Below are 14,900 nucleotides of genomic sequence, written 5' to 3'. Positions count from 1 at the left end.
TTTTTATCTTATAGGTATTGTCTAATGTTGTAAAGCTTCTAAAGATTAGGTGCTATACAAAGTCCTCATTATTATTATTATTATTATTAATGTGCCAGCAGCTCAGGCTACTGTTTGTTAGGACAAATCAGTAGAACAAACACCGACTCTGATTTGATATTACATAATGTGCCAGCAGCTCAGGCTGTTGTTTGTTAGGACAAATCAGTAGAACAAACACTGACTCTGATTTGATATTACATAATGTGCCAGCAGCTCAGGCTGTTGTTTATTAGTACTAATCAGCAGAACAAATATGTACTGATTTGACATCACTCAATGTACTGACACCTCTCAATGTGCTGACATCACAAAATGTGCCAGCAGATTATAGGTGTTGTTTGTTAAGATTAATCACTAGAGAAAAAACAACAACACTGCCCCGATTTGACATCACATAATGTGCCAGCATATCTGGGTTTTACACTGAATAAGAACATATGATGAGAATTAAAAATAATTGATTATCAGAGAGAACTACCAGTCAAATAACTTAAAGGAAGTGCAGGTAAAAAGTTCATAACTGTATTAATGTAATAAATAAACATTAAGTAAATAAACAAATAAACAAGCAGTGCCCTCTGAAAGTGCACATGATCTGATAACTTCGACCCATGGGATCATTGGCATCTTTCTTCATGTTAAGCTGGAGTGCACTAGATGTCTGATTAACCTGTCAAATGTTTTTTCTCCTATGCATCCATCTACCATGTCATGTTAACAATAAAACCCACATAATTTTTCAGTAAATCTTGTGAAAACTTAAAATGAGAAAAAGACATTTCTTGAAGCTATGATATATACATTTATCCTATAACTGCTAAACAGTAAACAGTCATGATTTGCATCACTTCACTTAATATTCACTGAAAACTATCATCACTGGGCACTTTACACAGTTCTTAAAGCAACGACTAAAAAAGTAATGGCAATAAAGACAACTAAAAAAGTAATGGCAATAAGACAAACATCTTTTCAAAGATTACTAAACTGATTGATAATACAAGGGTGATTCTGTGAAAGCTAATCTTCTAAATATTATTGTTGGAAAGCCCATTAAGCTATTTTGCATTGGTAATGTACAGAAGTGGAACAGCTCAATTTGCTATAAGTCTGGTCAATCAGAGATGGAACTTGAAGAAACATAAGCTATTACACTTCATTGCCTTGCATGATAATTTTCAAGCCAGATTAATGAACAATTAATGGCAAGGTTTGATCAGTGGCAATTGTGTTTCTGTTTTTGGAATATTAACGTCGCTGTAAATAAATTTCAGTCTTATCACTACTATGTCCACTGTGTGACAGTTTAAAGTGATGTCTGTCATTGGGGCATCATGCCGAAGACATGTGGCATCATGTCTCACCCAGTCACATTACCCTGACACCAGGCTGACCAGTCCTAACACTAAACTCTTAATGCTGAGCACCAAGTAAGGCAGCTGTGAGTGCCATTTTTTTAAATAAGTCTTTATTATGACTCAGCTGGGGTTCAAACCATCAACCTACCGCATCCAAGGTGGACATTGTAAACAACAGGCCATCAGAGTTGTCCGTGTGATCAGTGGCAATGTTTAAACCAGCTTAATTAATGATTAATGGCTGGGTTATGATCAGTGGCAATATTTAGGCCAGCTTAATTAATGATTAATGGATGGGTTATGATCAGTGGCAATGTTTAAACCAGCTTAATTAATGAATATTGGGAAAGTCGTGATCAGTTGCAATGATTAAGCCACATCTATTAATAACTAATGACCAGATCCTGATCAGTGGCAATGTTTAAGCTAGTTCTATTAATGAATAATGGCTAGATCAGTGGCAATGTTGAAGCTAGCTCTATTAATGAATAATGGCAAGATCAATGGCAATGTTTAAGCTAGTTCTATTAATGAGTAATGGCTAGATCAGTGGCAATGTTGAAGCTAGCTCTATTAACGAATAATGGCTAGATCAGTGGCAATGTTGAAGCTAGCTCTATTAATGAATAATGGCTAGATCAGTGGCAATGTTGAAGCTAGTTCTATTAATGAATAATGGCTAGATCAGTGGCAATGTTGAAGCTAGTTCTTTAATGAATAATGGCTAGATCAGTGGCAATGTTGAAGCTAGTTCTATTAATGAATAATGACCAGATCAGTGGCAATGTTGAAGCTAGCTCTATTAATGAGTAATGGCCAGATCAGTGGCAATGTTGAAGCTAGCTCTATTAATGAATAATGGCTAGATCAGTGGCAATGTTGAACCTAGCTCTATTAATGAATAATGGCTAGATCAGTGGCAATGTTGAAGCTAACTCTATTAATGAATAATGGCTAGATCAGTGGCAATGTTGAAGCTAGTTCTATTAATAAATAATGGCTAGATCAGTGGCAATGTTGAAGCATGCATTTTTAAGATTAATGCTTAGGTCTTGATTTGTGGCAATGTTTCTCTTATGTCAGATGTTTTATGCAATTGCAGGTACATGACTTGAACATTCTAGACAGTTGCTTGTTTCTTCTTGTGGAAATTGTTACTCTGTGCATTAATATGTACAAAAAACTAGAGGAAAAAGAGAACATGCAACTAATGTTTTGGAAAAAAAACTAACACACCACTACAGCAAAAAGGGAAGCTACTCCATATGGTAACTATATGTGTCATGTACCATTTCATGCATCTGTTTTATCCCATTTTATGTATATATATAATCTTTATATCTGTAAAAACATAAATAACAATATTTGTCTGGTTTTACCATTTTTTTATGACTCAAATAACATTAAGGAATTAAGTAAACAAAACTTCAAGGAGTTTCCTCACAAATTCAAGGGCTTTTCTAGGATAAATTCAAGGACATTTTATGGGAAACTCAAATTCCGGGATTTCTCAAAGTTGTACAATCCACACATTATTTTGAAAGTTGAAAGTGGAGCAATGTAGAAATGTGATTCATTTTTTAGCACAAAATGCTGAAACACAGCTGAGGCTCAGGAATGGATGAGTCATCCACAAAGTCAGCAGAACTAAATGGATGAGTCATCCACAAAGTCAGCAGAACTAAATGGATGAGTCATCCACAAAACCAGTAGAACTAAATAGACGAGTCATCCACAAAGCTAGTAGAACTAAATGGATGAGTCATCCACAAAGCCAGCAGAACTAAATGGATGAGTCATCCACAAAGCTAGTAGAAATAAATGGATCAGTCATCCACAAAGCTAGTAGAACTAAACGGATGAGTCATCCACAAAGTCAGTAGAACTAAATGAATGAGTCATCCACAAAGTCAGCAGAACTAAATGGATGAGTCATCCACAAAGTCAGCAGAACTAAATGGATGAGTCATCCACAAAGCTAGTAGAACTAAATGGATTAGTCACCCACAAAGCCAGTAGAACTGAATGGATGAGTCATCCACAAAGCCAGAATTAAATGGATGAGTCATGCACAAAGCTAGTAGAACTAAATGGATGAGTCATCCACAAAGTTGGCAGAACTAAATGGATGAGTCATCCACAAAGCTAGCAGAATTAAATGGATAAGTCATCCACAAAGCTAGTAGATTTAAATGAAGAGTCATCCACAAAGCTAGCAGAACTAAAAGGATTAGTCATCCATTGAGCTAGTAGAACTAAATGGATGAGTCAACCACAAAGCTAGTAGAACTAAATGGATGAGTCATCCACAAAGCCAGCAGAACTAAATGGATGAGTCATCCACAAAGCTAGCAGAACTAAAAGGATTAGTCATCCATTGAGCTAGTAGAACTAAATGGATGAGTCAACCACAAAGCTAGTAGAACTAGATGGATGAGTCATCCACAAAGCCAGCAGAACTAAATGGATGAGTCATTCACAAAGCCAGCAGAACTAAATGGATGAGTCATCCACAAAGCTAGTAGAACTAAATGGATCAGTCATCCACAAAGCTCGTAGAACTAAATGGATCAGTCATCCACAAAGCTAGTAGAACTAAATTTTAGAACTCTTCATTGACGCTGTTTGACTCTGTGAAGTGTAGAAACAAGGGCTTTTACTGTAAACTCCAAATCTGACATTAGTCATCCTGGATTATATGACATCTGTCACCATAGTAATGAAACACTGCATCAAGGCAGACACAAACAAAGCATTTTCAATCCTGATCAAAATTCAACAAGGTCTTTCAGGAACACTGGGACAACATTTCCATCCAGTTTCTCAATAGTGCAACAATGATCACTAATGATAATCACTTTTGAACCCTCCAATGACCAGCATAGTCAACATCATGTTAATAATGTATTCCACTGTTACTTGGATTTTAAAGAGAGAAACATAGCTTTTTTCATTAAAATTCTTTTTGGTTTTAATTACATGGGCATGTGTGTGTTGATGATACATGTCCATGCTAAATCAAACATCTATTTTAGTTTAAAAGCATAATAACTTCATATTTAAAAAAGCATATTTTATTTAGCTTCATTCCAAATTTGAATGCCCAGCCATTTTTAATAGCCATATGTGATTAAGTATCCTAAACATTTAGTTCAGAGAAATGGAAATTCAGACAATTTATATTTTGTTCTTTAAGAATATTCTTGCAATTGAGATCCTTGATTTTGGAACTATGTCAATCTATGTTTTTGTTATGTCCCCACAAAACTTGTAACCAAGTGGCCACAAGGCAAAACTCTGTGCTACATGGTTAAAAATCTTGACACTTTAATTTGTGTGTGAAAAAGCCCCAAAAGATTTGTCCTACCAGCCACACAAATATGAGAATAGCAACAGCAAAACATCTCATGTAGGACGAGTAGGGATCAAGCCATCTCACATGGGTCCAGCTGGAAAGGAGACAATTTTAAAATTAATTCAGCCTGTCCTGTCTCACAGCTAAATTTCAGAGACAATACAATTTCAAATACGAAAATAAATATACAATCATTCAGAATGTTTTAACAATAGCTGATATCAAAAGAAAAAAAGACACCGATGTGGTCCTGCTAAAGCTAATAAGCATTACATAGCATATCTATTTCGCTACAGGCCTTTAACAATTCCTTCCAGGACAAAGACGTAATTAAAAGTCTCTTTCTCATGCATGAAAATTATAAACTTCAGAGATGAAAATAATTTGTGGTCTACTAGGTCACATGGCTTTTCATACAAACTGAAACTGTAATTCAGTGGGTTTTGTGAGATAAAGCCATGTTTTTTTTTGTACTTGTAGTCTCAGGAGAAAAGCATGCTTTTTTAAAAAGTCGAAATACAGAATACAAATTTTTTAACGTCTTATTGGTGCAGAATGTATGAAATACCATAAATTATACACAATGCATGTAACAAGAAAACAATGACAAATTTTCAGAAACATTAAAATGGTAATACTAACAAAATTCAAATTTAATTTTGCCAAAAATATCAAAATAGCTTAAAAAAATATTTATGACTATCGATTGTAATAAATGTGTCTAAATAATTCTCTGCAAATAAATTTAAAAACTTAAACATGGATTTAACAATATATTTATGTTCAATTAAAATCAATATCAGAAAAAAAATGCAAATACATGCAAACAAATAAACATGACTTAGTAAAGAAGTTCTGATTGTTAATTGCCACACTACACATAGCTTACTTATGATAGAATGTGGCTATACATTTTCTCCAAACATATTTCAATCCCTAAGGGGCTTTATTTTTCACATTTTAAAAATATGCTTTAACTGAAACTACGCATCATATATTCTGAAACTTAATGACTTCTTTAGCTTTCAAAATTTTGAAAGAGGAAGAACTCAACCCTGTGAGTCTAAATAGCATACAGCATGGGTTGGAAAACATGGAAATGTAAACCTGATTATATTTCATGCAATATTAGAATTACTTCTGTGCTGAATTTCATTAAGATGATCTTGCTCATAAATAAAAATTCATGACATTTGGAAGATTTAATTCATATATTATCAAACTTATGTTCTGAATTTCATAAATACTGGGCCATCCTTATTTGAAAGTTTAGAGTTTATTTCCTTTTAAAAGCATTTTCTATTGCATTAGTTAACACCACCAGTAGAACAATGTCCAAGAGAAAAACTACTATCTAGTCAAAACATTGACCCACAGATGAGTTACTTCTCTTGAAATAAAACACCTTAATATAGTAATCTGTTGCTAATTTTAATTATGGCATAAAGTCTGTTACTGTTTTTAGTAATACACACTATAGCTGGTAACAAGGAATGGACACCATGCCATATGTAGGGAGGATTTAGCACCCATCTAACCAAAAACAAAAACTACTGAAATTGGATCTCTAGTCTAACAAGTGTAACAAATTATAATAACGTCAATGATCCTGAGAAAAAAGTTTGAATGACAGATATAACGATGAATGGAAAAATGGATAAAATTGTTTTTAAAAAATGAATGAAAAGAATTGTGAATAACAAGTGTTACATCTGGGTCACTAGTCTAATGCATGTACTTAAACTAACTGTAATGTTCTGGATAGTCTGAATTACAGTAAATTCCTGTCCATTCTTAATACAAGTTCGGCTGCTACTGTACTAGAGTGTAATTTACAAGATACCTCTGACAATAAAAACAGAAAATAAGCCCCTTTCAAAAATTAATATGTTGTACATTAGTTCTATTTTCTTCTTCTATGGGTTGCAACATATATATCTCACTAAATGTTGGCAATAGACTGAAATTTCGGGTCATGTGAAATTGTAGGTGGGACAAGTGAATTTTCTGCAACTACCTGTCCTGTATATTCATTATTCATCTTACCTTGCTGGAGTGAACTGCAGCAGCGCTCTCCTGATCTTTCCTGTTGTAGAATGTATGTCCCTATGGAAAAGTGATAGAAAATACTTTAATGTCTGAAGGCAATGATACAATTGAAACTATAATACATGATAATGTTAATGTGATCAATTTTCTATCAGCCAAATGTGATCAATTTTCTATCCTAATGTGATCAATTTTCTATCAGTCAAATGTGATCAATTTTCTGTCCTAACGTGATCAATTTTCTATCAGTCAAATGTGATCAATTTTCTATCCTAACATGATCAATTTTCTATCAGTCAAATGTGATCAATTTTCTATCAGCAAATGAAAAATGAACATTTTCTGTTTTCTTTCAATACCACATAAACCTTTTTGTGAAATTGTTGATTTGTTAAATGATGTCTGTCTCGTGGGCAATTGTAAGAGTTATTGCCCTTGTTGCCTTGATGCTCAGTGAATTGTCTGACATGTGAATGCACAAGTGTCAATATTTTTTTTATAGATCATTGTGCAACCTTGTACTGATGTCATTATCTGAAGATGCCTATCCCAAACAAATGTCAAAACAATTAACCATGAAATATGTGTCACAGTGTTCTACTTTTGTGTTTTCTACATCCCACTCCTACCCAAATAAAAGTAACTAATAGTGTTAAGGGCAATGAATGGCCAAACATGTACAGGTCTGATGATTATAGTAAGTAGAGGTGTCCTGTACACCTGTACCAGTACTTCAGTAGTTTCTGTCAGCAAGAAACATACAGAAATTCCCAAGTAATCTTGTTACAAATTTAGTGATATTAAAATGACATCATCATTTAAAAGAATAATTTAAAAAAATTTTTAGTCATATTTTAATACAAATTAATCTTGACTGTTGGTGATATTTATGATCCTTTAATCAAATATTTTACATGTGTCAATGTGGTGGACAAATGGAATTTTGTACAAGATATTCAGGCCAAAGCCAAAATCAAATTTTTGACACTTTTTTGGAAAAATGTCATTTTTTAAATTTCTTAGCATGTGTCGATGTGTTTAAGTAAATCATTTTCTATGATTTCAAGGAGAGCATTTATATTCTGTTTGAATGTTAAGTAATTTCACAAGTAAACAAAATATTTACTGGTTTTTTGAGTCAATATGTTCTTAATTTTCCTGACCATCTTGGACAGATATCTTGCTTGCATTTTGGCATCTGACTCCAAGTTTTCCAACCTATTTGAGCATCATGGAGCCAGCAAATTGTAGGCTTTAGTGTCAACACTTCCTTTTTATACCAATAAAATCTGTAATGTCAGCAGAATATCTTTTGTCTGCTATATCATAATAATAATAACAATAATAATAATAATATTATTATTATTATTATGAAACATATCTATTTAAAGAGGGCAACTCAATTAGTTAAATACAAATAATCCCCTTGGGGATCATCTACTAAAAACTAAACTAAAAAAAATCTCTCTCTCTCAAAAAAATCTATTAACAACCAAACACATTTACAAGTACATACTAAATACATTATGAAATTGGGAGGATTTAACTGCATATATACATTTTTGTTTCATCTCTCAATTAACTGTTTTGAAAATGACTCTTGTTGTCGCTGTAGGGTTTAACACCATTTTTCAGCACATGATAGATACATGGCAGCTAGTATTAATGGTGGAGGAAGAACCCGGGAAAACCCCAGAAAGAACCACCGACCCACAAGAAGCTACTGGCAAGCTTTCTCACATACCTACATTGTCTGAATCCAAGACTCGAACCCACGCAGACAGAGGAGAGATGGCAGTGATCCGTAATGGAAAGCGCGTTAGACCACTCGGGGCCCCCAAATATGACTCTAAGATGATCTTTATGTATACATAGGAGTTAATGATCAGTTCTGCTTAGATATACCATTAGGCTGTTCTGTACATGTGTGCTATATAGTCAAGTTTATACAAGTACCAGTATTACACTTTGTCATAAAATATTATTAGGTACAAAAGTAGCAAGACATTCATAAACTGAGCTTCTATAAGACCTTTTATAAATACTTTTATCAATAACCTAAAATAAAAAATGCAAAACAAACAAGTGATAAATTTGAAGAGAAATATTTCAATAAATCCCACAATCAATGTACTTTTTTCATGACTTTGTAGATTTTAAATACTGCATGTACAATGATTAAACTGATTCAACAGGTCAAATATTATCAGGAACATGAGTTTCCTATTTTAGCCCCTGAATACTGTAAACTCTTTTGATTTATTCAATGCAAGGTTTGGGTTGTTTTAAACTGATGTTTAAATTCGATCATAGATTAAAGGGAGATGAAGTTTGCAGAATATTTACTTGTGTATTCAGGAACATATCCTTTGATACTGTTAGAAACCCGAACTGAACATCTCTTATACTTTTAAAAACAAGAACTGTTTTCAGAAACTTTACCCTCTCATTTTTTTTTTACCATTTTAATTCTGCGAACAAGTCTGATGATGATGCATTCAAAGGTAATGAATTCAGTTTAGTTGGGAATTAGAACTGGTTGCCAAGTGTGCTGGTGACAGAGTGTGTAACTCCATACATGCAATCTTTAAGTCATGGGCTAATTTTGGGGTTTGTAATACCCAGTGTTTTGGGGATTGTAAAGATATTTTGTATGATATCTGTCAAATTTGTTTTCATTATTTTTACTATTTGAGTAAAATACCTAATGTTTTCACTATTTGAGTGAATACATTTTACTATGAGTCAAGTACATCATTATTACTATTTGAGAAAAACACATCGTTCTTTTCGTCGTGTGAAATTATTGTGAATCCTTCACCTCTGTCCTTGTACTGTGTAAGGTCATTTATTTGTATTTACATTTGTTGCATCATTAGGTTTGTGTGGATTGTGTTAATTTGTCCAATATTTGTTGGATCTCTTACACACACATATTAATCATAATTCTTTTCTCGTTCAAGTCATTCATCATTAAACATTGTATTTGTATCACTATCAAAAGTGTTCTTCTATGAATCCGAAATCCAACCTGGTTATCTTGTTACATTGTTTTATGACATTTTATCAGCCCTGCATGTAAATAAATTAATTTTGCTGTCCTTTAAATACCCACTTGATGCTCTCCCAGTGATAGTTCCTCATCTCCAACTTGTCACAGATGTACATCCCCACTACAATGCCAAGTCCATTACACAATAACACATCAAGCACCCACGAATCCCACCAACATTCAGCAAAGTTTGGCAACAGATGAGCAAACATCACCTACAAACAAGTGCATCAATTAAAATTCTGTGATCATTTGTCACTTTTTTCCAGCCAATTATGACTATCAATTTAGTAAATAATCTCCTGACAAACCTCTCTAAAATCAGTATGGATCCTGTTTCAATATAAAAATTACAGAACAATTTCAAAAAGAACTATAGAAGACCATAAAACAAAATATCCAACACTTCATTATTACTTAATATTAAGCTATTTTACTTCAATTCGATTACTGCATTAATAAATAATTCACAGCAGGAAAACAGTGTAGCAATGGATTATGCAAACCAATGAATAGAATAGCAATGGATTATGCAAATCAATGAATAATAGCAATGAATTATGCAAATCAATGAAAAGTGAAACAATGGATTATGCAAATCAATGAATAGTGTAGCAATTGATTACGCAAATCAATGAATAGTAGCAATGGATAATGCAAATCAATGAGTAGTGTAGCAATGGGTTATGCAAATCAATGAATAGTGTAGCAATGGGTTATGCAAATCAATGAATAGTGTAGCAATTGATTATGCAAATCAATGAATAGTAGCAATGGATAATGCAAATCAATGAGTAGTGTAGCAATGAATTATGCAAATGAATGAGTAGTGTAGCAATGGGTTATGCAAAGCAATAAATGGTGTAGCAATTGATTATGCAAATCAATGAATACTGGCAATGGATAATGCAAATCAATGAGTAGTGTAGCAATGGGTTATGCAAATCAATAAATAGTGTAGCAACTGACTATGCAAATCAATAAGTAGCAATGGGTTATGCAAATCAGTGAATTGGTAGTTTTAATGAATGACCCATTAATCAGGAAAGCAGTTTGAACAGTCAGCATTAATTACAGCTCACTTTGTTTTAAATGATTTTCCATAAATCACCTGAACTTTGGGTATAACACCAGTGAAGACTAAACTGTTCCCATCATGCATTCGCACATTTAAACTCCCCAAAACAGTATGTGAAGAATAGAAATATTAAACAATTTGAGACATACATATTGATATCATCTGCAAATATTCAGTATGAAAAAATCCTGATATTTAATTCATGCCATCTTAAATATCAGGTTTCAATTACTGTATTATTATTTTTCTGCATACCTCAGTCACTTCCCACATTACACTAATTGTCCACAGTATTCCAGCATGTCGTATCAAAAGAGCTTTCAAGGCCCATCCACCGAAATGAGCAAAGGCAAATACATCACAGTGACTCCAAATCCTAGACAGATCTATCTGGGAGCAGTTGATAGCATATTCCTAATTAATAAAAAAAATACATGTACTAATTGATGAAATCAAAGAATCTTAACTCAAAAGGTTCTTGTCAGAGTATGTCCAAACACGATATAAATTCACATTTATGCAACATCATAACATTTTTTATGAATTATCAATTCAGTTCATTTGAGTGACATAAATTTTAATAAAACATCAACAGGCAAATTTTTAATTTGTTGAGGTAATAATGGTTGTTACTTGATCAAAATAAATAAAAATGTATGCACACATGTGAGACTATGTTGACACATGGAATGCAGCATCATGGTTTCTTTATTCAAAAGCACAATTATCAAATCAATCCATAAAAATTGCTTCTGACACTATTTGCTATGTTTTATTAGACAGTCAAAGTTTCAATGTTCTACAAATAACCTATCCAACAGGATGCAGTAAAAGGGCAAAGTTCTAAGTCACACAGGAGCCATAACTCAATAACGTTTGGCCAGAAAACATGGAACATCAAACATGACCTCCGTCTTTGCTAATATAAGTACCTGTACGAGTTTGTAGATGACTAGGACATCACTAATTAGGTTTGTTAATGTGAGTATGTGACTAGTTGATCAGGCCAATTCATGCTTTGAACTGTCTGTGGCAACCTTGACTGCTGATGCCACGTGGGTTTCCTTATCAGTACAGGGCATGCTGCACTTATAAAATTTACACTGCTCACACATCAGCACTGCCTCCACGATTTACCTCAAAGTCTAGCCCCAGTATGAATAAAATTGCATCAGGTGGCGTGATCCTGTGCGAGATCTTCCCAGGACTCAGAGTCTTTGTGCAAGTGTTTCAAGGATGACTTGAGGGAATCTTTGTGGCATTTCTTTTGACCACCGTAAGATTTCCCTCCTTCTTTTGACCACCCTGAGATTTCCCTCCTTCTTTTGACCACCCTGAGATTTCACTTCTTCTTTTGACCACCCTGTGATTTCACTCCTTCTTTTGAAAACCCTGAGATTTCACTCCTTCAGCTGGCCTATAAGATCGTTATTGGCAGTCTCTCTTCAAACATCAGGGTGACATGGCCTGTCCATCTCAAATATGATTTAATCAGACGATAGTGGATGCCTGGAATGCCTGTTCATGTGAGAACCTGTCCTGCCTTCTTATCCTCATCATTTTTCTCAGGTAGACCATGTGAAAATGGTTCAGCTTCTTGGCAATGTGTCTGTACATTGTCCAGGTTTCACATGCATACAGCAGGGCCAACAACACAGTGTCTTTGTAGATCTTCAGTTTTTTTGTTGTGGAGTGATACCTCAGTTCTCCCACACATTTGCGCATAGTCTGGAAAAGGCCACAGTTGCTTTATCAATTCTGGTGTTGGTCTAGTTTCAAACTGGTGAATGACATTGTTTGGTTAGCATATATCATGTACACATTAAAAGATTTTGGTAAATATTAAAGTCCTAACAGTGAAAATGTAGTATTGGCTTCCTTATTATCTTAAATATAAGGCATTCATGTATATATTATAAGTGCTCAATCACAATAATGGCAAGATGGTGTTAATTCAAAGTCCAGAACTTTAACACTCTACATTAAAGTTATGCTGCAAAACCCATCTTTCTTTAGCCACAATTACCTTGCAATCTGAAGATATAACATGAGGGGATGAGATGGATAAGATATAACATCAGAGGACAAGATGGACAAGATATAACATGAGGGAATGAGATGGATAAAATATAACAAGTGGGGATGAGATGGATAAGATATAACATGAGGGTACAAGAGAGATAATATATAACATGAGTGGACAAGATGGACAAGATATAACATGAAGGGATGAGATGGATAAGATAAATCATCAGGGTACGAGATGGATAAGATATAACATAAGGGGACAAGATGGATAAGATATAACATGAGGGGACGAGATGGATAAGATATAACATGAGGGGACAAGATGGACAAGATATAACATATGGGGATGAGATGGATAAGATATAACATGAGGGGACAAGATAGATAATATATAACATGAGGAGACGGATAATATATAACATGAGGGGACAAGATGGACAAGATATAACATGAGGGGACAAGATGGATAAAATATAACAAGAGAGGATGAGATGGATAAGATATAACAAGAGGGGACGAGATGGATAAGATATAACATGAGGGGACAAGATGGATAAGATATAACATGAGGGGACGAGATGGATAAAATATAACAAGACAGGATGAGATGGATAAGATATAACAAGAGCGGATAAGATGAGGGGGCGAGATGGATAAGATATAACATGAGGGGACAAGATGGACAAGATATAACATGAGGGGACGAGATGGTTAAGATATAAAAAGAGGGGACGAGATGGATAAGACATAACATCAGAGGACGAGATGGATAAGATATAACATGAGGGGACAAGATATAACATGAGGGGATGAGATGGATAAGATATAACATGAGGGGACAAGATAGATAATATATAACATTAAGGGACGAGACGGATAAGATATAACATGAGGGGACAAGATGGACAAGATATAACATGAGGGGACGAGATGGATAAAATATGACAAGAGAGGATGAGATGGATAAGATATAACAAGAGCGGATAAGATAAAACATGAGGGGACGAGATGGATAAGATATAACATGAGGGGACGAGATGGATAAGATATAAAAAGAGGGGACGAGATGGATAAGATATAACATCAGAGGACGAGATGGATAAGATATAACATAAGGGGACAAGATATAACATGAGGGGATGAGATGGATAAGATATAACATGAGGGGACAAGATAGATAATATATAACATGAGGGGACGAGACGGATAAGATATAACATGAGGGGACAAGATGGACAAGATATAACATGAGGGGACGAGATGGATAAAATATGACAAGAGAGGATGAGATGGATAAGATATAACAAGAGCGGATAAGATAAAACATGAGGGGACGGGATGGATAAGATATAACATGAGGGGACGAGATGGATAAGATATAATAAGAGGGGATGAGATGGATAAGATATAACGTGAGGCGATGAGATGGATAAGATATAACATGAGGGGACAAGATAGATAATATATAACATGAGGGGACGAGACGGATAAGATATAACATGAGGGGATGAGATGGATAAGATATAACATGAGGCGATGAGATGGATAAGATATAACATGAGGGGACAAGATAGATAATATATAACATGAGGGGACGAGACGGATAAGATATAACATGAGGGGACAAGATGGACAAGATAAAACATGAGGGGACGAGATGCATAAAATATAACAAGAGAGGATGAGATGGATAAGATATAACAAGAGGGGATGAGAGGGATAACATATAACATGAGGGGACAAGATATAGCACGAGGGGACGAGATGGATAAAATATAACAAGAGAGGATGAGATGGATAAGATATAACAAGAGCGGATAAGATAAAACATGAGGGGACAAGATAGATAATATATAACATGAGGGGACGAGATGGATAAGATATAACATGAGGGGACGAGATGGATAAGATATAACATCAGAGGACGAGATGGACAAG

The 14,900-nt window shown here is 34.4% G+C and overlaps 1 protein-coding gene across 1 annotated transcript in view; it reads right to left on the bottom strand.

Annotated features, from left to right (window-relative positions):
• Positions 1-14,900, bottom strand: part of LOC149783618 (phosphatidylserine synthase 1-like) — a 92,975-nt gene that overhangs the window by 26,785 nt on the left and 51,290 nt on the right. Inside the window, exons 5-8 of the mRNA XM_089931869.1 lie at positions 11,190-11,348; positions 9,920-10,071; positions 6,802-6,861; positions 4,768-4,849 (exon numbers count right to left, since the gene is read on the bottom strand). Of these exons, the coding sequence (XP_089787995.1) occupies positions 4,768-4,849; positions 6,802-6,861; positions 9,920-10,071; positions 11,190-11,348 (453 nt within the window). The remainder of the gene's footprint in view (positions 1-4,767; positions 4,850-6,801; positions 6,862-9,919; positions 10,072-11,189; positions 11,349-14,900) is intronic.

The sequence above is a fragment of the Sinohyriopsis cumingii genome, chromosome 14 (assembly GCF_028554795.1).
Source record: "Sinohyriopsis cumingii isolate HCF-2022 chromosome 14, ASM2855479v2, whole genome shotgun sequence".
NCBI classification, from domain to species: Eukaryota; Metazoa; Mollusca; class Bivalvia; order Unionida; family Unionidae; genus Sinohyriopsis; species Sinohyriopsis cumingii.
This window is presented reverse-complemented; position numbering and strand designations above follow the sequence as displayed.